Source organism: Sapajus apella, unplaced genomic scaffold, assembly GCF_009761245.1.
Source record: "Sapajus apella isolate SASKATOON/1434 unplaced genomic scaffold, GSC_monkey_1.0 scaffold95, whole genome shotgun sequence".
NCBI lineage: Eukaryota > Metazoa > Chordata > Mammalia > Primates > Cebidae > Sapajus > Sapajus apella.
In genome coordinates, this window is record NW_022437035.1 from 435,366 (window position 1) to 460,778 (window position 25,413).

The window sequence follows — 25,413 nt, forward strand, 5'->3', positions numbered from 1 at the left end:
GGCCTTTATCTACCTTTTTGAGTCCCATGATAGCTGTTTCATGAGTTTTATGCAGGATTTGTACCTGTGGATAGTGGGCAAGGGCGTAGTGTGCCTATTCCGTTTTGCCTGGAATTGGAAGTTCAGGCTTCTGCCTTTTAAGTGGCCTTCTCTGCGTGTGTGGCGGTGTTCCCTGGGATAGACCACCAATGCTCTTAGCATTCTGAGTGTGGTGGCCCATACTGATCACCTCAGCCCACCCTGGTAACTTTGCTGTGGCCCCTCCCAAGACCCCCACCCCACCAGGACTAAGCTTATCCACTCACTGTGGATGCAGGCCTGCCTGCTGGGCCTTCCTGGTGGTTTTTTTTTTTTTTCTTTGAGATGGGGTCTCGCTCTGTTGCCAGGCTGGAGTGCAGTGGCGCAATCTTGGCTCACCGCAACCTCCACCTTCCAGTTCAAGCTATTCTTCTGCCTCAGCCTCCCAAGTAGCTGGGATTCCAGGTGCATGCCACCACGCCTGGCTAATTTTTGTATTTTTAGTGGAAATGGAGTTTCACCATGTTGGCCAGTATGGTCTCAATCTCTTGACCTCATGATTCACCCACCTTGCCCTCCCAAAGTGCTGGGATTAGAGGCATGAGCAACTCACCCGGCCCTGGTGGCTTTTTTCTAGGCAAAGCACCTGTCTCTGCCTCCTGCTGGTTTGTTCAGCAGTGTCCCAGGGTTTGCTCCTTGCCTGCTTTGCTTCAGGCCCTTCTATCTACTTCCATTGTCTCTGACTCAATGGTCATTGCAGGACAGGCACAGCCATCTGCATGTTTAGGATAGGCACAGCCATCTGCATGTTCTCCCTGCCTACATTTCCAGGGAGAGAAAGGCCTCAGACCACTGGTGCATAAAGATCTTCAGAAATGTCCAGAAGATCCCAAAAATTGCCTCCCTCCTGCTAGTCCTGCATGCCAGGCCTTCCTTTCCACCAGCCTGCCTCCCAGCCGTGCATCCAGCTGTCATTTCCTAGAGCTCCCATCCCAGGCAGTTGTTTTGGACACATAGCTTTCCTTCAGGGAATGTGTCCCTGGGGCCGCAGGTGGAGTAGAGAGTACAGCATCCCGAACTATCTGACGGGCTGGAGTCACCCTCAACGCGCATCAGGCCAGTTATGGTTCCTTTCTGTGTCTTATTTCCCCCTCCGTCAAATGAGAGTTATTGTAGAAACCTGTAGTGCTGTGTTGGGATTAGCAGTGACAGTTTGGCACGTGGTAGATGCTCAGGAAATGGAAGCTGCCGTTTTTCTTAGTGGGAAAGGAGGGATTTTGTTTTTGAGACAATTCCCCTCCTCTGCTGCTTCATAGGGACCCCTGGGAGCCTTTCTAAAATTGGACCAGAGCACAGTGGCTTGCCCGTAATCCCAGTGCTTTTTTTTTTTTTTTTTTTTTTTTCAGACGGAGTTTCGCTCTTGTTACCCAGGCTGGAGTGCAATGGCGTGATCTCGGCTCACCGCAACCTCCGCCTCCTGGGTTCAGGCAATTCTCCTGCCTCAACCTCCTGAGTAGCTGGGATTACAGGCACGCACCACCATGCCCAGCTAATTTTTTGTATTTTTAGTAGAGACGGGGTTTCACCATGTTGACCAGGATGGTCTCGATCTCTTGACCTCGTGATCCACCCGCCTCGGCCTCCCAAAGTGCTGGGATTACAGGCTTGAGCCACCGCGCCCGGCCAATCCCAGTGCTTTAAGAAGCCAAGGTAGGAAGATCACTAGAGGCCAGGAGTTTGAGACCAGCCTGGGCAACCTAGTGAGACCCTGCCTGTACAAAAAATAAAATGAGCTGGACGTGGTGGTGCACACATGTAGTCCCAGCTATTCAGGAGGCTGAGGCAGGAAGATCGCTTGAGCCCAGGAGTCTGAGACTGCAGTGAGCTACGTTCATGCCACTATACTCCAGCCTAGCCAACAGAGCAAGACCCATCTCTAAAAATAAAAGTGGGCCAATAGCCTGTGCTGGATGGAGCTGTGGTGTTGAGAGGCCCATGGACTTGGCCTTGCCTGAGCAGGGTGTGCGCTGCCTGCCACCTAGGCTGCCCCTCCCCCAGCCCCCTGCTTGTGTGGAGCAGGCGTGGAATCCTGCAGGAATGTGAAGTTCATCCTTCCCTGGATACTTGGGCACCATCTGGCCAGGCTTAATAGAGCAAATGGGCCTGTGAGTTATGTCCCCACCCGTGCCCACGCCCAACCTTTATGTCCTGTTTTCAGTGGGAGAATCTCTGTTTGGAGCTGCAGGTGTTGTGGGGTGGCACGTCTCAGGCAAGAGGGGAAGTCTTTGGGGTCTTCCTGTTCTCTTTCTTGACCCTGCTCCACTCCTTGGTTTCCCTGGCCCTGTCTTGCCTGCCTGTTCCTTTGGGTGCCCTCAGTCTGTCCCAGGGCGGCTCATCCCTCAGGCCCTGCCGTGTCTTGTCTCTCCAGCCTCCCAGCCCAGGGGCTTGCTCTCGATGTAGTAACTTGTACCTTAGTGTGGTCCTCTCATTTTCTGTTGCTTTCTGACTTATACAGTTGTTAGAAGCCTAGAGACCCAGTGCTCAGCCAAGGACAGGGCCTGCTGGTTTTAAAGCTCCTGGCCCAGCAGGGATGATAGGATCCAGGACCCCATGTGATCTGAGTGGACACTGTCCTGGGTGCTATAAAGCATGGTGCCTAGCCCCTCACAGGGACTCGGGGTGTGCTGGCTGACCTCCTGAGTCCACTTTCATTGACGAGAAACCTGGGGCCTAGAGAGATTAAGTAATGTGCTAAGGTCACCCAGCTGGGCAGTGGTAGGGCTGAGTTTGAGTCAAGGTCTGCCCTACCCAGCTCATGAATTCTGCTGCTCAGGAGCCAGCAGCTCAGGCACTGCTGCCACGGGGGTGGGAAGATCTAGGGCCTGTCAGGGAGGGTGGCTCTTTGGGGGTGGGGGGTGCACCAGAGTGGGTTGGGGACAGGACCCAAATCAGCACCCTTTACCTGACCAGCATCTTCATGGGGTTCCTCACCTGGAAAGGCAGGACTCTGGGGGTGGACAGAGCCTATTGCAGAGCCAGGCTCTAGCCCAGCTGGGATGCTCACTGGCTCTGTGGCTCATCCGTGAGCCTACCTGCCACACTTGTGAGCATGGGCAGCCCCATCTGCCTCCTCCTTCAGGTGAGAAGGCAGGATCAGAGATGGAAGGAACGCTGCCATGTCACACGCATGTAGGAAGGCCTTATTAACAAGCCATCTGTAGCAGTCAGAAGGCCTGACGTGGTCAGGCCAGACCACAGAGCCCCGTTCTGGATCAGTTTGACAAAGATGAGAGAGAAGCTGGGTGGGGCTTTGTTGGGTAAATGCAAATGCCACACCTGTGTGTGCGCACACCTAGGCTGAGACACTTTTCTCGAGGTGGAGGATCGCGTTGAGGGAAGAAAAGCTGCCCTGGTAGCTTCAGCCTGGACTTGGGTCTAGAGCTTCAGGTAGAAGCATCTTTCCAGATAATTGGGATCCTGTAGAAAATCCGCCCTCTGAGGCTCCTCTGTGCCTGCTGTTGTGTCCTGGGACCCCTTGACGTCTCCAGGCAAAGCCTGTACAGAACGTCTGCATCAGAGCCCCCTATGGGCCCGAGCGCCTGTAGTTCTGTCTCCCGCTTGGACGCGCAGTTCTTGGAGCGAGCTTCCTGAGCAGCCTGTGCAGGCTCTAGGCTCTGGCAGCGTCTCCACACCGCTCCTGCCGGCCTTTCTCCTGGCGGAAGCAACCTGCGTTGCTTCTCTGCCTGGTGGTGACAGGCTGTTCTTGTTTGGAAACAGAAGAGACACCGCTGCTTCCCCCCACCCACTTCCTAAAACATGAAGCTCGCGTTCTGTGGTGTATGTGTAAAATGCTTGGCTCCTGTGTGCATGTGGTGCATGCCTGGCCCTGGGGTCCTCACAGTCTTCAGAAGAGGCCGGGCACAGTGGCTCATGCCTGTAATCCCAGCACTTTAGGAGGCCGAGGCAGGTGAATCATTTGAGGTCAGGAGTTCGAGACCAGCCTGGCTAACATAGTGAAACCCCATCTCTACTGAAAATACAAAAGTTAGCCAGGGATGGTGGCGCATTTCTATAATCCCAGCTACTCGGGAGGCTGAGGCACAAGAATCGCCTGAACCCAGGAGGTGGAGGTTTTGGTGAGCTGAGATTGTGCCACTGTACTCCAGCCTGGGTGACAGAGAGAGACCCTGTCTCAAAAAAAAAAAAAAAAAAAAAAAAAAGAACATGGTGACTTCACCTGCCCAGTGAGGCGTGCCAGCCGGGGACCCATGGAGAATCAGCTATTCAGCCAGGGACAAGGGCAAGTCAGTGGGCAGAGTGCCAGAGTGTGGGAGTCTCTCCGGGTGGTTGCTGACCAAAAACATCCCTTTTGGGTTTTGTGACTCAGAAATGAGCTAAGCCTATACACCCGCAGATGTGATGAGCCCCAGGCCAAGTCCTCTGGAGGGGTCATTAATGGTGCGTGCATGAGCATTTTCTTCTGGCATTTTTACAGAGACCGTGTGCAGCTGGACTCTGCGGAGATAGCGAACAGAAGTTCTATTATATGTCCTATCAGCTAATGAAGGAGGGGAGCTTGCCTTGAGTTGTGTTTTTCTGCAACCCTGTGTGTTTGATCCGTGTCTGCACCCAGTTTGGCAACCCTGACCTCTGTCGCTCCCAAGTCTGAGGAACCAGTGGCTATGTGAATATGAAGTTGTTTGCTTGATCTGTTTATTTATATCTGGGCCCTGGGGTGGCCCCATGTGTTGAATAAGTGTGTTCTACAGATAGTCCCTGGGTTCTGTGTGGTCAGTGGCATGAGGAGGAACCAGACTCCAGCCTGTCCTAAGGAGCTTATGAGAAGTTTAGAGGGGACTGGTGCCTGGATGTGGGCTGTAGCGTAGGTGGAGTGTCAAGGAGGACCCTACACACGGTGAGTGGGAGAAAGCACCAGGGAGAATGTCCCCCAGCCTAGGAGGGTGACCAGGTTGAGTCACAGCGGGGAAGGGGCTATCAGAATGGTGGGCTATAAAGAACTGGGAGGGCTAAGACCCAGAGAGGCCATCTGGATGGGGAAGGTGAGCTGAGGCTCAGAATGGAGCACCCAGGGCACCCAGGCTGATGAGGTCTCAGTGAGCACCAGGGGCTGTGCAAAGCAATGAGCTTCAGACTCCCCAGTCGTGGGCCCTCGTGGGGGTGTGTGTGTGAGCTGGAGCCATGGGACCAGGGCCGAGCCCACGTGCTGGACAGGCTTTGGGCCCCAGACACCCAGGGCCACCTGGAGCCTGCAGGAAAGCTGGGGAGTGGAGGGGCATGGGTTGTGTGAACAGAGCGCTACCATGCTCAGAGGAGTCAGTCAGTCGAGGTCAGGCTCCTCCGCCTACTCTGCAGCTGCACATGGTGCCTCATACTCTTGAGAAACCAGAGTGGACTGGAGACTGTGACCCAGTTCCCTTTTATTTCACCTCTTGGGTCTTCTCCAGGTTGTGTGTGTGTGTGTGTGTGTGCGTGTGTGCGCGTGTGTGTGTGTGTGTGTTTGTTTGTTTTTGTTTTTTTTTTCACCCAGGTTGGAGTGCAGTGGCACGATCTTGGCTCACTACAACCTTTGCCTCCTGGGTTCAAGCAATTCTCCTGCCTCAGCCTCCCAAGTAGCTAGGATTACCAGTGTCCACCACCACACCTGGTTAATTTTTTGTATTTTTAGTAGAGACTGGGTTTCACCATGTTGACCAAACCAGGCTGGTCTCCAGCTCCTGACCTCAAATGATGTGCCTGCCTTGGCCTCCCAGAGAGCTGGGATTACAGGTGTGATCCACAGCACCGGGCCTTCTCCAGGTTCTGAATTCCCTGAAAGCAGCTGTGCTATTGCCCGGCCCTCTGGGACAGAATGTTAGGAGTAAGCAGCTAAATGCCTCCCTGATTAAAGGAAAGATATATATTTCCACTGGGCCACTGGGTGAGAAGGACATAGATGTCCAGGTCCATGTGTTCCACAGTGTAACATGGGGACAGCAGAGAGGAAGGGACATGTTTATGTCCCATGTGAGTCATGGGAACTTGGAATATGAGGGTGTGCATGTCAGATTTTTTCAGGGAGGGGTGTCTTAGTCACTTCAGGCTGCTATAACAAAAATACCATAAACTGGGTAAACAACAAACATTTACTCCTCACAGTGCTGGAGGCAGGAGACCAGTGTCTGCCAAGGGCCTGCTTTCTGGTTCATAGCCACCTTCTTGCTGTGTTCTCACCTGGTGTGGAAAGGATGGGGCAGTCTCTGGGGTTTGAAAAGGGTACTAATCCCATTCACAAGGGCTCCATCCTCCTGACCTAATCGCCTCTCCGAGGCCCTACCTGTAAATACCATCACATTGGGGGGTTAGATTTCAAAATAGGAATTTTGGGGGAATGCAAAGTTTCATTCTGTGTGCTCTAAGGGTACAGCATCTCAAAGTGCCACCCCCACATCCCCAAAGCTGCTGGACCTTGCGGGTGGCAGCTGACTCTGCTGGGGCTGGTGGGACTGGTGGCTAGAGGCCTGGCTTGTTAACCCACCTCTGAGGTCTTCTGGATGCCGCCTCCCTCACACCAGCCAGCCAGGTGGCCTCCAAGTAGTTTCTGTTCCATGGAGAAGAGCTGCTGCTTTCTTAACAGATTCCTCAAACCCATGGCATCTGGTCCCAGGTGACTCAGCATCTCATGGCTGCCTTCTCCCCGCCTGCACCCTCATCTCCACCCTGCTGCACTCTGTGGCTGAGCAGCATAGGGCACCCGGGGATGTTTGTCTGTCCTGCTGCTGTGTTGCTGACTCATGAGGCCTCTTTGGAAGGGGCTTGACAGGTGAGAGAGACTGGTGTGGATCTAGTCGTCCTAATAGACCAGCCCAACCTTCTGAACATCCCAGGCTTTCCTGGTACAGCCCCCACTTGCCAGCCAAGAGGAAAGCATAGCTCAGGTGGTATTCAGGCAAGAATAGGGCAATGCATACCGACTAGCCAAGTTACAAAGCACTTAATCCAGGGAGGAGCCGCACGGGCAGAGTCCAGCTCGTTAGCAGGTCTGGGTTCCCCTCACGAGGACCGAGAAGGGGCTGACACCTGTTAGATGCCTGCTGTGTGCCTGATGCTGGCCTGATAGGGGATGTGACTGAGTGTCTGTTGCTCTCCTTTGCAGGGGGGCTGGTGATGCCTGCACTGGAGGTAAAGAAGCTTAGACGGCGACCTTAGGCAGCCAGCTGGGGTCTGTCTGTTAAGCAAGGAGCAGGAGATAGCCTCGTTCTCTACTGGCCTGTCTGGCAAGTCTGAGCAAATTCTGTGTCTTGAATAGTATCTGAATCAGCCCTGGCATGGGGTAGCCGTGGAGGCAGGAGTGTTGGGCAGGGTGACCTGATTGAGCCAAGCTGTTATCCTACCACCTGAGGATTTTCCAGGAGAAGTGCCAGGCTCAGAGCCGGTGTCAGATACCTCTGAGAGCCTTTCTAGTTCCACAGCTCTCCCAGGATCGTGGAGTTCTGGAAGGCCTTTTCCTGGCGTGTTTGCGGTGGCATGGGATGTGTCCATGCTGCCCCTGTTTGTGAGCTGAATCTCTGCAGAACTTACTTTTTTCAGAAGGAGCTTTCAGAATGCAGCGTATCACATTCCTCATCAGGACCTGCTCATTTGGCTGGGCTGGCAGGTGGCTGAGTTGGCTCCCTGAGCGGGCGTCTAACAGCTGTGCCTGTGGAGGCAGGCCGGGCGTGTGAATCTCACCTCCTCCCACACCCCCCAGGGAAGCAGGATAGGAACTGGGCCTGGTTCCCGAGCCTGGATTGGGAGTAACAGGTGGGATCTGGACCAGGTTGTCACACCCGCAGCGACAGCTGGGATTATCGCCATGGGTGGTAATTCCCAATGACAGTTTCGAGTTTCAGGTCAAGAGCCGGGTCCTCTGTCTCCTCTTGCATCTGGACAGAGAGCTCCTCGCCGGCTGGTTTTCTGGCTCGTTCCTCAGCTGTTTTCTGTGGCCTGCAGAGTTTGCATCCTCAGGGGAGTGAGGAAAGCTCTGCTGTGGCCTGATTTTTGCTGGAGAAGAGAAATGTGGGAGACAGGGCAGTGACCTTTGCAGTGGGTCCACTTTGGGTTGCTGAGATGGGCAGCATGAAGGCCAGCATCCAGAGCCCTGGCTGGCCTCTGCAGTGGACGAGATGGACCAGATTGCCGTGCCAGGGTCACCCGTGGACCTGCGGTGGCCTGAGCAGACACATGGGCTCTGCCGCATTTCCTGAAGTGGAGCCCGCAGCCTCACACTGCATGCCCCAGAAGCCAGGCAAGAGGAGGTCATACGGTTTTCTGGAAAGGAGCAAAAGAGCGTGCTGTGAAATGTTGCAGGTGGGAGCGCAGGACTAGGTGAGGCTTCCTGTAATTATGTTAAGTGATGCTTGTGCTTCTCTGTGCTGTTTCCTCCCTCTGATGGGGCCTGCTTGACACCTCGTAGGGAGCGTGGGTGGAGAGTGTCATTATCCCCATTTCATTGGTGGGAACAATGAGAGATGAAGCGAAGAGTTTCACCTGCAGGCCCCTGGGCCCTCTGGTTATCCCAGTCATCCTGCTTTGTTTTCTGTCTTGCCTTTTTAGGGGGATGATTGAAGAAGGCCTTGGAGGTAGGGTGGGGGAAACTGGGAACAGAGGGAATTCGATTTCATTTTCCAAATACTTGTTTAAGGATAGGAGAGTTCCTGGCCACATAAACCACATGCACAGATTTTCCAGGGGAAAATCCATTTGGGTTTAGACTTAGACACCGTGCCACCTCCCGGTCTGTTCCTCAGCCTTTTGACATTTGCCCACACCTGGAACATCTTAAATTCTGGTGCAGAATACAAAATGTCACTCCCCTGCCCCAGCTCACCCCTAGTTCAGCCCGCCAGAATACCTGAAGCTGGGGATCCCCCTTCTTAGCTGTGGAATTCAGGGTATGTTGGTTCTACATCCAAACCTTCAACCTTCATCTGTAAAATGAGGTAGTGATGGCTCCCTTGCAGAGGCTTGGGGATTCGAGGCAGCACTTCTGACCCGTACTTGTTGCCATTGCTGGTGTCATCCCCCCGGCCCTGACTCAGGTTGGCATCCTGCGCACCTGCGCATCCACAACTCCATAAGCCTCCTAGGAGCACTATAGATGAAGGTGACCCAGTATTAGGACAGGGATGGGAATTTCAGACCAGCCCCCAGGACTGACCTAGGGCTATACCCCTCCAGGGCTCGTGGGAACACAGGTGCTTCTTGTGTGTGTCTGTTGGGGGGGTAGTCCTCAAACTGTCCCCTGGGCTGTCTCCTTTCCCTCAATAGAAAGAACTCAAGCTGTAGAATCATTTGAGGGCCTGGAAGGGTTCATACACACCTTGTCAGTCTGTCTCCAGCATTGGGCTTTTCTGGTCCTGCCCAGCCAGTTTCCTTACCTGCATGGAAGCCCCCCCACCCACCTCTCAGTTTGGATGAGGGGAAGAAAGCAAAGCCCCTGAGGCCCTGTGTAGGAAGGAGAGTCCGAAGGTGCAGGGGCTGTGCTCAGGAAGGGCTGGTTGGCTGGCAGTGTTGTGCAGGACATTCAGAATGTGACTGGGTTTCTATAATTTCTGACTTGTACAAGCACAAGATACTCAGGTGGCTCTGGTCTGTTGTCTAGCAGGAGAGTCTGGGGTCAATCTGTAACAATTTAGCTTCTGAGCCAAGTGCTCAAGAGAGCACAGATATGCTGCGTGGCTGAAGGGGGCGAGGCTCCGGGCTGCCTCCTGCTCTGACCTTGTGCGCCTTGGTGTCTGCTCTTCCCCTCTGCCACTCTAAGTCCAGAACGTGGCATGTGGACAGCTCCTCAAAGCTGGTGTCTGAGCTCCACAGTGACTTCATTCACGTAATAGTGTGCTATGGCTGCGTAACAAAGAGCCAGGAACTCTGTAGCTCAAATCATAGAAATGTATCATCTCAGTTCTGAAGCCTAGAAGTATGAGATCGAGGTGTTGGCTGGGTTGGATCCTTAAAGGTGGCAGTCTTCAAGTTCACACGACACTCTCCCAATATGCCAATCTCTCTCCAAATTCCACCCACCCCCACTTTTTTTTTAAGAGACAAGATCTCCTTCTGGCTCTAGTTTCAGGCTGGAGTGCAGTGGCTCAGTCACAGCTCACTATAGTCTCAGCCTCCTGAGCTCAGTGATCAATCCTCCTGCCTCAGCCTCCCAAGTAGCTGAGAACTGCAGGCATGACCACCACACCTGGCTAATTTTTGCTTTTTTTTTTTTTTTTTTTTTTGTAGAGACAGGGTCTCATGTCCTGGCTAGTCTTGAACTCCCAGCCTGAAGTGATTCTCCTCTCTCGCAACGTACTGGGATTACAGGCATGAGCCACCACGCCTGGCCACCCCTTTTTTAAAGGACACAGTCATATTGGATTAGGACCTAACCTAATGACCTTGTTTTAACTTGGTAAATACTCTATTTTCAAATAAATTTAGGGGTTAGGACTTCAGCATATGAATTTGGCAGGGAACACGATTTAGCCCCTAACACTGTACTTCTTTCGTTTTAAATTTGAAAACCTGGCTGATCCTGTGTGTGAGTGTGTGTGTGTGTGTGTGTGTGTGTGTGTAAATATACATAACTTAAAATTGACTATGTTAGCCATTTGTAAGTGTGCAGTTCAGTGGTATTAAGTACATCCACATTGTCATACAGGGGTCACCACTGTCCATCTCCAGAACTTTTTCATCTTCTCCAGACTGAAACTCCACTAAACACTAACTCCCTCTCCAGCACCTGACAGCCCCCATTCTACTTTCTGTCGCTGAATTTGACTATTCTAGGAACCTTACATACATGGAAGCATACAGTATTTGTGTGTCTGGCTGATTTCACTTAGCATAATGTCCTCAAGGCTTATCCAAGTCAGCATGTCTCAGAGTTTCCTTCCTTTTTGAGGCTGAATAATACTCCTTTCCATGTATGTAGCACATTCTGGTCTTCCACTCACGTGTGGATGGACACTGGGGTTGCTGCCACCTCTCGGCCATTGTGGATGGTGCTGCTGTGAATGTGGTGAATGTGTGTCTCCTCTCCTGTCCCGCTCCAGGCATCCTCAGGAAGGGTAGCCCAAGACCAGGTTGGGGAATAAGGTGGTTCTCCTGCCCTCTCAGGCTTGCTGGGTGACTGCCTGTGGCTGGGCCCTGGCCCCAGGCTCAGGGTGGTGACTGCCAGCAGGGGGAAGCCCCTCTTCCTGCCATTTTTTCCCCTTCTTAACCCTCTGTGTTTCCTCTTTGGAGGAGCAGTGAGTGGGAGGGGAGGACCCGCAAGTGTGCAGCGGCCACAGCCCACCTCCTGGCTGAGCACCTTTGCTGGCGTGGAGGGACCCCCACCAATCACTTTCAGGCCTCGCTCCCCATGCTACTCCCACACCAGGGCACTGTTCCCCTGCCATCCTCTTTTGAAGGGCATTGCTCCACCTTCCCTACCTTGCCCACCCCCCGCCCCCTCGCCATCTTCCCAGGGACCCTTCTGACCAGTTCCCTGCTGCTACGCCTGCACCTCGGGGACTAGAAAGCTCAGCGTCGCCTCTACTCTTCCTCCTCCTTTTGTCTTTGTCCTCTTAGCCAGACCCATGATCACTTTGTGCCAGTGCCCTCTGCCTGCGTTTTTCAACCAACACCAGGCCCACCTGGAGTGACCACTGCAGAAGCCCCCAGCCCTGCCCCACCTCCTGTGCCACACTCAGATGTGCTGCTAGACTGTCACCTGTCCCCCTGGGGGCCCTAGGCTCCCCTCTTGTTCCAGACCCAGACACCTCCTAAATCGAGCCCAAGTCCTGGGCCTACAGCCTGAGGCTCCCCACAGAATTACCCCCTTCCTCCCTCTCCTCTCACTGCCAGCCTGTATCCCCTTTCCCAGCTGTATCTCCTTTCCCAGAGATTGCTTCCAGTCCCTCTTAGCTCTTAGTGGCCCCAGGCTGGATATAGAAACCAAAGTGACACCAGCCACATTAACAAGAGAAAAACACAGATGTCGTTAGTTTTACAGGGACATGGGATTCTTCTCCAGAGTCAAGTCCAGAGAAGTGGCCAAAGCAAGATCCTTTTTAGATAACAGTAAGTTTGAGAAGTGGCAGGACAAGGGGGATCTGGCTACGGGCAGTAAACTCTGGGGAGTCACTGGGAGATACATGAGGGGAAACCTGGTGGGAGATAAGGGTTACTTTGTTAAGTATATTCATTCGGGTCCACTGCAGCCCCCAGTTCCCAGTCTCAGGTGATAAGGGCTATTTTCTCTCTTGGTACAGGGAGGGCACCTCTCCCAGAGGAGTTTTTATGGCTTGCTGCGTACAGCAAGAAGCAGGTCAGCTAGCCCTTTTGGAAGCTGCAGTCTCTAATCTTGTCAGCTCAAGTCAGCGTACCCATACAGCGTATTTTGAGATGGAGCTTCCTTCAGTCCTTCCCAGCCTTTCTGCATTTGTAAGCCCCAGGAAAGCCGGCAGTTGAGTCGGCCTGAAAACCTCCGTGGGGCATCTTTGCGGCTCCCCACCCCTGCTGGTTGAAGGCTCCGTTGGTCACATTCTTCCCTCTGTCTCACAGGCTCTAACCCTGCAAAGCCCTTCCAGGCCTCTCCCAGGGGCTGGGTTATCTCTGTCCCAGACTCCATGGCACCCAGTCCAGGCCATGTCTTAGCGTCCTGTGGCTTCCTTAACAATGCCATAAGCTTAGTGGCTTACAACAACAAACATTTATTCTCTCCCAGTTCTGAAGACGGAAGCCCAACATCTAGGTGTCAGCAGGGCTAGGCTGTCTCTGGAGGCTCTAGGGGAGGATCTTTCCTTGCCGTTCCCAGCGTTTGATGGCCCCAGCACTTCTCCAGTCTCTGCATCTGCCTTCAAACGCCCTCCTGTGTGCCTGTCTTCTGTCTCTTTAAATATACTTGTCATTAAATTTAGGGTTCGTCAGTGTGATATTGTGATATAATAAAAAATATATAGATTTGTTCTTCCTTCTGGTTTCTGGCAGGCTCCTAAAATCGTTGTAATTTCCTGCGATGGGGTGATAGGAGCATCTTTTGTTATTCATACAAGCCCTTTTTTGTGGGACCTGAGGTTATGTTAATGAGGTGATGCTTGATGGGCAGGCCCCCAGATAGCTGTGGAATGGGGCTGGTTGCCAGAGGAACCAGCCATGTGATTCGAAGGTTGGAAGTTTAGCTCCGCCCCGAACTCTGGGGACAGGGAGGGGGTGGAGATTGAATTGATCACCAGAGCCTACAGCCCTGCCAGGCTAACCATGCCTGATCTCTGCTGAATGGATCATCAGTGGCCAGTGATTTAGTCAGTCTTGCCTACCTAGTGGAACCTCCATGAAAACACTATACAGTGGGGCTCTGAGAGCTTTCATATTGGTGAACACATGGAGGTGCTGGGTGGGCAGTGCCCCAGAGGCCATGGAGGCTCCCCCCACAGTACACACTCTTACCACCCTGCTCTGTGCTTCTCTTCTGTTTGGCTGTTCCTGAGTGGTATCCTTTATAATAAACTGGTAAATGTGAGTAAAGGGCTTTCCTGAATTTTGTGAGCTGCTCTGCTCTAGCAAATTTTTTTTTTTTTGAGACACAGTCTCACTCCGTCGCCCAGGCTGGAGTGCAGTGGCATGAACTCGGCTCGCTGCAACCTCCGCCTCCTGGGTTCAAGCAATTCTCCTGCCTCAGCCTCCAGAGTAGCTGGGACTACAGGCACATGCCACCATGCCTGGCTAATTTTTGTAGTTTTAGTAGAGACAGGGATTCACCATATTGGCCAGGCAGGTCTCGAAGTCCTGACCTCAGGTCATCCGCCTGACTCGGCCTCCCAAAATGCTGGGATTACAGGCGTGAGCCACCGTTCCCGGCTCTAGCAAATTATTGAACCTGAGGAGGGGGTTGTGGGAACACCCCACCCCCAGCTTTATGGTCAGTAGGTCAGAAGTCCAGGTGGCCCAGACTTTTCCCCAGTGCCTGAAGTGGGGGCAGTTTTGTGGTACTGAGCCCTTAACCTGTGGGGTCTGACACTCATTCCATTCACTTACTGGCAGAGTGGAATTAAATTAGAGGACACCCGGCTGGTGTCCAGAGATTGGGAGGATTGCCTGGTGAAAGGAAAAAACCCACACATGTGTTGTCAGGAGTGTTCTGGAAGAATAGAAACACATCATAGTAGTAGTAATTGGACAATCTAGGGTGAGCTCATTTCAAGGCCTTTAACCTCATTACGTCTGCAAAGCCTCTTTTTCCACGTAAGGTCACACTTGCAGATTCTAGGGTTAGGATATGAACATGTTCATTTGGGGGCCCACAGCAGTGGACTTCTCACCTTGGTGTTCCTCAGGGGAGCCAGTGTCTGCCTCCCCCCTCTCAGTAGGTCCTGGCTCTGTGGTCGTTTCCTCAGGGAAAGGCCCTGCTGTCCTGCCTGGGTCTCTCTGCCTCCCTCCTGCATGTACTCCGATGCCAACTGCCTCTCCCGTGGCCTTGGCATGGTTGCTGTGATGCCCATGTCACATGACTTGCTGGATTCCACTGGCTCCTGAGGGCAGGGGCTGGGTGTGCAGTGCTCACCATTGCATACCCAGCACAGTGCCCTGTTGTATGTATTAGGTACTCAGTACATTTGTCTGGGGCTAAATCTTCAGGGCCTCCAGGAAATCTTTCTGAGCCCCAGAGTCCTAAAAAGCTCTGGTGCTGCTGAGGAGTAATAACTATATCATTCTGGGTCCGAGGGCGGCTGCCTCTTCCCAGCTGGAATTTCAGCCTCTGTCTGCCTAGCGCCTGCACCAGCCAGCCCCAACCTGAAGCCTGGAGCATCAAATTATTTTTGCCTCCTGGAATCACTGGGAGCCTTAGGCACAGGTGGGTCCTTGGAGACTGGGGAGGGTCCTTTAACAGTGTTCTGGATGCTGATGGAGAAGAGGCGGGGTTCTCATCTGCCCATACTGAGGCACCCTCCTTTTATGGAGGAAAACAGCTGTCTTTAGTGCCCCCAAAAAATTGCCAGCAAAGTTGACCTTCTGGTGATTCAGTCTGTAACCAGCTCAGCCTTCAAGCGGGCAGAGCCATCAGGGCTGGTTGTACGAGTTGGACTTTCTCCTCCAAGAAAGCTCAGAGCTGTAAGTACCTGTTTCTTGTTCTCGGTGTCTAGGGTTGCCTGGGGAGCCAAGGCGTCAGGGAGCCGGGCAGGCTCAGGCCCTTCCCGACTGACATTTTCCAGCCTATGGGGTGGGGGCCTTGGCTAGCCTGGTGGCTTTCTTTGTGGGACATGCTGATTCATGACCCTGACCTCTATCTGGGCAGCTGAGGCTTTCTGTTCTTGGGTGCTGGCCTGGTGATGTCATTGTTGGGGTACAGCATGAGGGCTGGGAGGCCACGGGATCCTAGGGTGCTCTCTGTGCGCCCGTCCACCGCAGAACCAAGGGCCCTGGGGGCAGACCTTTAGCCAGGGTGCAGTGGCTAACTGGATGGGGGACGTCTCATTTATAAAGAATTTTGAGCCACTTGGTGTGGATGTAAGAAGGGGCAGCTGCCAGCCTGGCAGAGGAGGAGAAAGTAGAAAAACCACCAGAACCAGCCGCGTGTCTCTGAAAGCACTCACTGCCTGTGGGTGGCCTGGGGTTATGGCCAGGCTGTACTGACATCCATCCGGAAGGATACTGAGCCCTTGGGAAACAGCGCAATTATGTTCCGTGCTTAAGAGAGGAAAACAGGTCAGTTTTTTAAAAAAAAAAAATGAGGTAAAATTCACATAACATAAAATGAATCATTTTAAAGTGAGCAATTCAGTGGCTTTTAGTGCATTCACAGTGTTGTGCAACCAACATCTCTAATTAGTTCCAAAACATTTTTGTCACCCCAGAAGGAAACCCCATGACCCATTAAGCAGTCACTGACGTACATTCTGTTTTTATGGATTTACATATTCTGGACATTTAATATCAGTGGAGTCATACAACATGTGGTACTTTGTGACTGCCGTATTTCACTTAGCGTCATGTTTTCAAGGTTCATCGTGTTGTAGCATGTAACAGAATTTCCTTCCCTTTAAAGGCAGAGCCGGGTGCAGTGGCTCACACCTGCAATCCCAGCACTTTGGGAGGTCTAGGTGGGAGGACCTCTTGAGACCAGGAGTTCAAGACCAGCCTGGACAACATTGCGAGCCCCCCTCTATCTACCAAAAAAAAAAAAATATATATATATATATATATATATTTTAGCTGGGCATAATGGCACACACCTGTAGTGCCAGTTACTTAGGGGACTGAAGCAGGTGATCACGTGAGCCCAGGAGTTGAGGCTACTGTGAGCTTTTCTATTCCATTTAATGGATCTACCAATTTTTTTTTTTTTTTAATCCATCTGGTGAACATTTAGGGTGTTTCCTCCCCTTGTGAATAATGCTTCTGTGAACATTCTGGTACAAGTTTTTGTTTGAACACCAGTTTTCCGTTCTTTTGATTATACACCTAGGAGGGGAGTTGCTAGGTCATAAGGTTATCAGTGCCGAATCTTGGAAATGCCTTCTCTTTGGAATGTGTTTGAAAGTTGACCCAGTAGGCAGGTCACACAGGTGCACCTGGGCACAGTCAAGCTCTGCCTGAGACTCAGTTTTTCCTGTCTGAAAAATAGCAATCTAAAAGTTCATGCCCACTCAGGTGCATATTCCAGGAGATGATACGTGGGTTTTCAGCACCATGTGTGACCTAGAGAAAGTGCCCTGTAAAGGGTGGCAGGTTATTTTTTGCCTGCTACTTTAAAGATTTGGGTCTTTTTTGCTGTTAGAGGAACTTAATTCCCTGAAGCACTGCAGGTAGTCCCTGACCTTACCTGAGGTTCTGCTGCAAGAGCCAGCATCGGAGCCCCCAAGATCCATGGCCTTTCTCGAGGGTGGAGTCTGCTCTTGGTGGGTGCATGGCAGTAGGAAGAAGGTGTCAGGCTGTGGATAAGCATGGGGTGCAGAGGCAGCTCTGACTGTGGACTCTGCACCCTTCAGTGAGACCCGAACCTTTTCTAAACCTCTCCTGGAGGACAGTGCCTGCCTGACAGTGCCTCCAAAGGACGTGAGCTGCTGTTTGTAGAAGTCCCCGCACCATGCTGCTGCGGCTTGCTTGGGACCTGGGAGAAGATGAGAGGCCAAGAGGAGGGCAGCTGCAGCCGTGACAGGGTGGGGGCTCGATGCCTGCCTTTGTGAAAACCTCTCCACCACAGCTGGCCGAGCCACAGATGTTTGATTTGCGTTTACCTTTGTAAATAAATACTGCCTAGTCTTTGGCTGCCAGTGTAAACAAGGATGGAGACCACTCTGCTAATGATCTCTCTGCGCCGTGGAGTTCCTGCCTCCTCCACCCAATTCCTCTCGGGGCCCCTTTGTTCTCCTGACTCCAGTACATGTTGATCAGAGGCCCCATTACGGCTGCTGCCAGTGTTCTGGGTAGGGAGGGTCCAGAGCATGACCTCTGATCTGCTGAGGGCTTGCTCCCATCTCATCTTTGGGCACATTGGCAAAGGGGCAGGGGCTGGGCTCCTGGAATCCCAACCTCTGGTGGCAGCCATGCCACTGAAGGAGGATCTGGGGCCTCTGGGCATGTCTGGTCTGGGAGAGCCTCCCCTGCTTGGCTGCACACAGGCATCACATGGCTGGTGTTCCAAGCTCAGTTCTGTGTGCGTTTCCTGGGAGCCCACTGTTCTGCCTTCTGCCTCTATGAATCCGACTGCTCTAGGTACCTCATATGAATGGAATCATAACTATATTTGTCCTTTTGTGCCTGGCTTATTCCACTAAGCAGAACGTCAAGGTTTATCCATGAGATTGCATGTGTCAAAACGTCCTTCCTTCCAAAGGCTGAATGATACTCCATTGCATATATACGTTACATTGTGCTTCTCCATTCTCTGTCAATGGACATTGGGTTTTTTCTACCACTTCCTTCCCGTGTTGTGATGCACATGAGTTTGCAAATAACTCTTCAAGTCCCTGCTTTCAATTCTTTTGGAGGCCGGGCACAGTGGCTCATGCCTGTAACCCCAGCACTTTGGGAGGCTAAGGCTGGTAGATCACTTGAAGTCAGGAGTTCAAGACCACCCTGGGCAACATGGTAAAACCCTGTCTGTACTTAAAATACGAAAGTTAGCTGGGGGTGGTGGCACACGCTTGTTATCCCAGCTACTCGGGAGGCCGAGGCAGGAGAATCACTTGAACCCGGGAGGCGGAGGTTGCAGTGAGCGAGATCCTGGCACTGCACTCCAGTAGTGTCCAGGCGACAGAGTGAGACTCAAAAAAAAAAAGCCGGGCACAGTGGATCACACTTGTAATCCCAGCACTTTGGGAGGCCGAGGTGGGTGGATCACGAGGTCAAGGGATTGAGGTTATTCTGGCCAACTTGGTGAAACCCCCTCTCTACTAAAAATAAAAAAATTGGCTGGTTGTGGTGGTGCACACCAGTGGTCCCAGCTACTTAGAGGCTGAGGCAGGAGAATTGCTTGAACCCTGGAAGCCTGGCAACAGAGCGAGACTCCGTCTCAAAAAAAAAAAAAAAAAAAGAAATCAGTTATTTTTGGTATATAACTGGGAGTAGAATTGCTGGATCATATGGTAATTCTGTTTAATATTTTGAAAGTTGTTGTTGTTGTTTGTTTGTTTGTTTGAAGCAATGTAGTTGAGCACATATGACTTCAGCACCTACTTGGGCCTGGGCTGACTGGCACCTACCCGGGCATTCTTCTTCTCACTATATTATTATTATTATTATTTTTTTTTTTGAGACGGAGTCTTGCTCTATCACCAGGCTGGAGTGCAGTGGCGCAGTCTCGGCTCACTGCAACCTCTGCCTCCTGGATTCAAGCGATTCTTCAGCCTCAGCCTCCCGAGTAGCTGGGACCACAGGCACGTGCCACCATGCCCAGCTATTTTTTGTATTTTTAGTAGAAACAGGGTTTCTCCATGTTGGCCAGGATGGTCTCGATCTCTTGACCTCGTGATCCACCCGCCACGGTCTCCTAAAGTGCTGGGGTTATAGGCGTGAGCCACCGCGCCCGGCCTCGCTATATTATTTTTATTTTTTGGCTGCTCTTTTGTCTTTCATGAAAGAGTAGGTTTGTGGAGTTCCGGGGTTGGGTTGCTAAGCAAACTGCCCGGAGAGGAGAGGGTTTCAGATTTCACTGGCCCTGCTCTTCCACACCAACCCTGGGCTGTTTGCAGTGCTCTGGGCCAGCACTGACCTTCCTCTCCCCAACCCCACTCCTAGTCCGGTTCCTGGTTCAGGTGAGCAGCAGCCAGATTCCAAGCCCCCACCTTCCACCTTCTAGTGTTTGGGTTCTGCTTTGGATAGAGCTTTGCAGGAAGGATGGGGCTGATGAGACCACCAATTCCACAGTCCTGCCAAGGGTGAGGAGGCCCAGAGAGGTTTTTCCACCGGGTATTCCTGGTATGGGGACAGGGAGCCAGGCCTCCCAATTGGTTCTGGCTCTTGGGAGATAGTGGCTTTTAAAATGCCAAATAATGTACTTTATCCTCAAGAGGAAAGGGCCTTGGCTGGGCATGCTGGCTCAAGCCTATAATCCTAGCACTTTGGGAGGCTGAGACAGGAGGATTGCTTGAGGCCAGAGTTTAAGATCAGCCTGGGGAACATAACAAGACTTTGTCTCAAAAAAAATTTTTTTTTAATTAGCTGGGCGTGGTGGTGCTCAGGAGTTTGAGACCAACTTGGGCAACATAGCAAGGCCCAGTCTCTGAAGAAAGTTTTAAGAATTAGCTGGACATAGTGGCATGCGCCTGTAGTCCCAGTTACTCGGAAAGATCCCTTGAGCCCAGGAGTTTTGAGGCTGCAGTGAGATATGATCACTCCACTGCATTCAGCCCGGGTGACGGCGAGACCATGTCTCTGAAAATAAAATAACAGGTGGGTGGTGATGCTTTGTGTACTTCGGGGAACTCAGGTGTGAAAAACCGCTTTGTGCAAAAGCAGGTTCCTATGTGGTGGTTAGAATGGGGGGATGAAGAAATTGAGGGGCTGTCCTCCCCACCCCATCATTTGCCTTGGAGCAGACTGGAAGAGTCAGCAGAATGAGGGGCAGCGAGTCTGGATTGTAGGGCTCTGGGTTGGCTGAAACAGGGGCTGAAGCCCTCATGAAATGTGGCAGGGATGAGCAGGCCATCTGGAATCCAGACTTTAAAGCATCAGCCACCCAGACATTGATTTGAGATCTCTGCAGATGGGGAAATGGCTGGGGTTTTAGCTGTCTGGAGTGTCCTAATTCCCCCGCAGAGTCTGGCCGTGAGACCTGGTCTCACTGGACATGGGCGGGTAAACCCTCACTGGGCACTTGATTCTTGCACCAGGTTTTAGCATGGACGTTGCTAAGCCAGCATGTGGCTTCGCAAATGAGGAGTCGTACAGTTCCTGTGGAGCGAGCCTGGGTCCCCGAGACTGACCCTGAAGTTCTTCTGGGTTGACTTGACCTTGCATGGGAGTCAGTGTAGTCATGGGTGTGGAAAGAGCTCAGTTAAAAGGTGCTGCACTAGGTGAAAAAGAATGTGTTGATGTCTTAAGATCATCTTTAGATAAACAGCAAAACCCTGGGTTAAAGCTTGTCTAACCCGCCTGATTTTGTTGTTGTTTGTTTTGTTTGAGGCTTTCTCAGCCTGAAGCCATGGTTTTAGTTTCTTTTCTTTTTTTTTTTTTTAATTTATTTTATTGCATTTTAGGTTTTGGGTTACATGTGAAAAACATGCAGGATTGTTGCATAGGTACACACATGGCAGTGTGATTTGCTGCCTTCCTCCCCATCACCTATATCTGGCATTTCTCCCCATCTTTCCGTAGTGATAAGCAGAAAAGGGGAATCAGGAAGGGCTTTACTGGCCCAGCGTAAAACAAACGAACCCATGAGTGTATTCGCTCCCTTGGACACCCCTGCTAGAACATTTAGTAGATGCTGACAATTCTGAGCTAATGTAAAAGCCAAGTCTGTCAGATTTTGTGAGAACCAACGTTAAAAAAAAAAAAAAAAAAGCCAAGTCTGGAGGGGCCCTAGAGTGGGGGACTAGGGTGAGGAAGTTGTTGAAGGAGGCCAAGGGGTGGCAGGACCTTCATCTAATAGTGACAGTAGCATTTTAGAGCTAGAGGGTCTTTATCGATCGTCTGGTTCACATGCCTGATTTTAAAAGAAGGAAGCTGAGGCAGGAAGATTGCTTGAGCCCAGGAGTTGGAGACCAGCCTAGGCACCATAGTGAATCAACCTCTCTGTTAAATTAATTAATGAAGTCAAGAAAGGTGAGGCGTGGATGGCTTCAGTGACCTGGACTAATACAGAGAGGTGGCAATGGGGAGGGTCAGAGCCTCACTTCTGAGAGATTATACCACAGCTCACTTCTCCCACCCAAATGCCAAAGAAACTGAGCATTGACAGTCAACATAGTGATCTTGATACCTGGAGCCCACTCCATGTCCCGTGGATTAAGGAGACCATGCTGCTCCATGTAGCTTGTTGAGGGACTCGGTGGGTGCTCCAGGCTCTTGGAGTCTTCCTGCTTTGACTGCTGTGCTCAACCCAGAACTACCCTCTTCCCGGAATTCTCCTTTGGACACGCACAGAGGCAGAACCTGGCCTTGCCTTTGCAACCAGTAGCTGTGTGCAGTCACCTGGGACAGTGCTGCAGGTCAGCAGCTGGCACAGTGCTGGACACTGGGTTGGGGTCACTCAGCCGGTCTCAGCCCTGGCTCCCAGCTAGATTCCCCCAGGAAGTCCCTACAGCTTCGGACTCGGCAGGTCTGTGTGGATCCCGGCAACATTGTTTTCAGAGCCCCCCAAGGTGTTGCCAATGTGGAGCCAGGGCTGGGGACACCTGTTAGAGGGTGCTGAGTCCTGTGGGACAGGAAGTGGAGAACCTGGGAGAGGGAGAGGCAGAGGCACGCAGGGAAGCCGGGCCTTTGGCCGCCTGCACCCACAGCCCGTGGCAGATCACTCCAGACACACAGTTCCCCCCAACCCCGGCCCCACCATCCAAGTGGGAAGGACCAACAACGGTCCCCGATTCAGGATTGCTGGGTCAGCCGCTCCAAATGCCTGAGTGCTGCCCTGTGCCCACCCGGCCTGGATGTGTTTGTTGTCAGTTGTAAATTCGTGAATGAACACCAAGGTCACCTCTGCTGGTAACCTTTGGGCAGGGCTGCTTACAGGTGGCTCATGTTGAGAGTGACGTCACCCCATCAGGGTGAGGTCTCAGAAGTCCCATGGGCCTCAAAGGTCCCCTTTGGAAGGAGGGGAGAAAGGACCCTCACATGTGCCACGGATTGGGCTAGATCCTTGCGAGCCGACACTGGTCATGAGGAGTCCACAGGCTTAGAAAATTCAGACTTAGAACAGGCCATCAGGGAGCTCCAGAGGCCTAAGGCCTTGGAAATGTGTATTGGGCTTTGTCATTCAGCCTGGGAGGAAGGGAGTGATTGTCTCTAGGTGCCTCTGGGAGGAATGAGTTACTCTGTGTAACTAGGAAGTTCCAACAGGCCGGGAGCCTCTTGTAGGATAAGCCATTCTGTCCTCCTGGGGTACTCATATTGGGGTAAGGGTGGCCTGGGATTTTGACAGACCATCTGAGAGGTGAGCTATGCCTCAGCCAGAAGGTGGGCTGGAGTGGGGGGTAGGGGAGCCTGTAGCCCCAGTTCCCTGGTTGGGATGAGAAGAGCATGATAGGTCTTGCCGCTCATGGTGACCAGGAGTTGCACCCCAGCTAGCATGTGCTCCTCACCCTGTCAGACCCCATAGGCAGATGCCCAAAGACTGTTCCTGACAGCAAGACAGTAGCATTTTGGGTCCCCCTTTCTTGTTTCTTTTTCTGTCTTTCTTTTTTTTTTTTTTTTTTTTTTTTTTTTTTTGAGAAAGAGTCGTGCTCTGTCACCTAGGGTGGAGTGCAGTGGAGTGATCTCGGTTCATTGCAACCTCCACCTCCCGGGTTCAAGTGATTCTCCTGCCTCTGTCTCCCAAGTAGCTGGGATTACTACAGGCACCTGCCACCACGCCCGGCTAATTTTTTGTATTTTTAGTAGAGATGGGGCTTCACCATGTTGGTCAGGCTGGCCTTGAACTCCTGACCTCGAGTGATGCACCTGCCTCCGCCTCCCAAAGTGAGCCACTGCGCCAGGCCAGGGATCTCCCTTTCAGTAGTAACCCAACGCTCCTGTGTGGGAGAAAACAAAGTGTTTTCTCTGTACACAAGCTCAACACAGAACACTTGCGTGACCAAATGTAGGGACTTTTCCTCACACCAGGCAGTTCTCTGCAGACACCAGGTGGGCGTCCTACAATTTCAACTCAGTTCTGACACTGTCTACCTGGAGTTAGCGTCGGATCCCACGGTTAAGGGCTCAGCTCCGGAAGACTACCGCTAACTTCACGTGTCAGTAGCAAGTCCAGGTTGTCTGGAGTAAATTGGAGGTTCTGGCAACCCCCTTTTTGAGTTTGATGCCTTGCTGAAATGGCTCACAGAACTCAGGAAAACCACTTACTATATGACTGTTTTTTAATAAAAAGACACAACTCGGGAACAGCCAGACAGAAGAGGTACATAGAGCAAGGTCTGTAGGAAGGGGCGCAGAGCTTCCATGCCCTCTGCGGGCACTGCCACATTTTCAGCCCCAGAAGCTCTCCCAACCCTGTCCTTTTGGACAGCCTTCATCATGTAGGCATGATTAATTATATCACTGGCCATTGGTGATCAACCTGCAGCTGTGGATCTTCCCCAGAGAGTTGGGGGTGCCAACTCTCTAATCATGTGGTTGGTTCTTCTGGCAACCAGCCCCCTTCCTGAGGCTGTCCAGGAGCCCCAGCCACCTGTCATTCGTTAGCATACATAAAGACATTTATTACTTTGGAGATTCCAAGGTTTTTAGGAACTGTGTGCCAGGAAAGTAGGGAGTGGGATATGCAGAGATCAAATACGTAGTTCTTATGTCACAACCCTGCCAGGGGGCAGACATGTCTCAGAAAGCCCCTTGTATTGTCTGAGGAGTGAGCCCGTGTTCATCCCCCCTCACCCTTGTGGTCTTTGATCAGTCCATTGTGAAGGTGACATCAGTATACCGAGGTCCTTGTGAGATGCTTGTCGGGGACAGAGATGGTGTCAGCTGGGTACGTGCTGGGACAGGTTGGGTATGGATGCTCCCTTCTGTGTCTCTTAACACAGGATGCTTCTTTGCACACACAGATGGCTCGTTCGGAACACCACCTGGGTATGGCTGCGCTGCAGACCGGGCAGAGGAGCAGCGCCGGCACCAAGACGGGCTGCCCTACATCGATGACTCACCCTCCTCATCGCCCCACCTTAGCAGCAAGGGCAGGGACAGCCGAGATGCGCTGGTCTCGGGAGCCCTGGAGTCCACTAAAGCGGTGAGTGCCCACGGCGCATGTGTGGCAGGAGGGCCAGGTGAGGCTCCCTGAAGCGCAGCCCTGTGCTCAGGGGTACCTAGCAGTTAGGTGGTGGAGCAGCCAATGGTTTTGAAGCCGAGTGTGTCTTGAAAAACTCCTTCCTCATCTCTACATGTGGTACACAGACTGCTTGCCAGATGTGTTGAGCCGGGAGATCGGGGGATGCTTTGAAGGAGGAGGAGGGCAGTACATGGAGGAGGAGGCAGCACGTGGTCTTGAGGCTGAGAATGTCAGCACCAGAGGCCACCTGCATGAAGCAAGCAAGACCTGCATGGTGGCCCCGACAATGCTGCTGTGCTGGGCGGTGTCTGGGCTCGGGTCCCTTTGCTTCACGAACTTCTCTTGCTCCCTTTTACCAAAGCATGTGCTGAGAATGGCTCCATCCATGTGACCAGAGCCTTTCCTGTGAGTTTTCACTTGACCCTCGTTAATAATTCTTGGCCTTGCCGTCACTTTCACTTTACAGATGTGGAACTGAAGTCCTGTGGTGGAAACCCCAAGGTTGTACGGCTAGAGAATAGTGGCATATTCAGGAGATGCTCTGCTGTGCCAACTGAGAAAGCAATGGACCTGTCCACACCCCCCGTGAGAACATAGCCTGGGGTGGCCGCAGACTGGGTGGTGCTGGGCCAGCTCGGCCCTGCATGGAGGCCTGACTCCTCTTGCTGGTCCCACAGCTCGGTGCTGCTTCAGCCGTGCTCTGGGCCCAGATGCACACCCCGTGCCGCTGGTGCGTGTCCTGCCACTTCACCTCTTGGGTTACTTCCTTCTTGGGCTGAGAAAATCGCTGACCAAGGCAGCTGTGTCTTTTTGTCTTTTTTTTTTTTTTTTTTTTTTTTTGAGACGGAGTTTCGCTCTTGTTACCCAGGCTGGAGTGCAAGAGCGAAACTCCGTCTCAAAAAAAAAGAAAAAAAAACTATTAAAGTAGCACAAACTATCAAAGGAAAAAAATCTGTATGATCATTGCAACC

General features: G+C 52.2%; 1 protein-coding gene across 1 annotated transcript in view; it reads left to right on the forward strand.

Moving 5' to 3' along the window:
* BCR (BCR activator of RhoGEF and GTPase) overlaps positions 1-25,413 on the forward strand; it is a 138,795-nt gene that overhangs the window by 52,244 nt on the left and 61,138 nt on the right. The window contains exon 2 of the mRNA XM_032256618.1: positions 24,222-24,403. Within this exon, the coding sequence (XP_032112509.1) occupies positions 24,222-24,403 (182 nt within the window). The remainder of the gene's footprint in view (positions 1-24,221; positions 24,404-25,413) is intronic.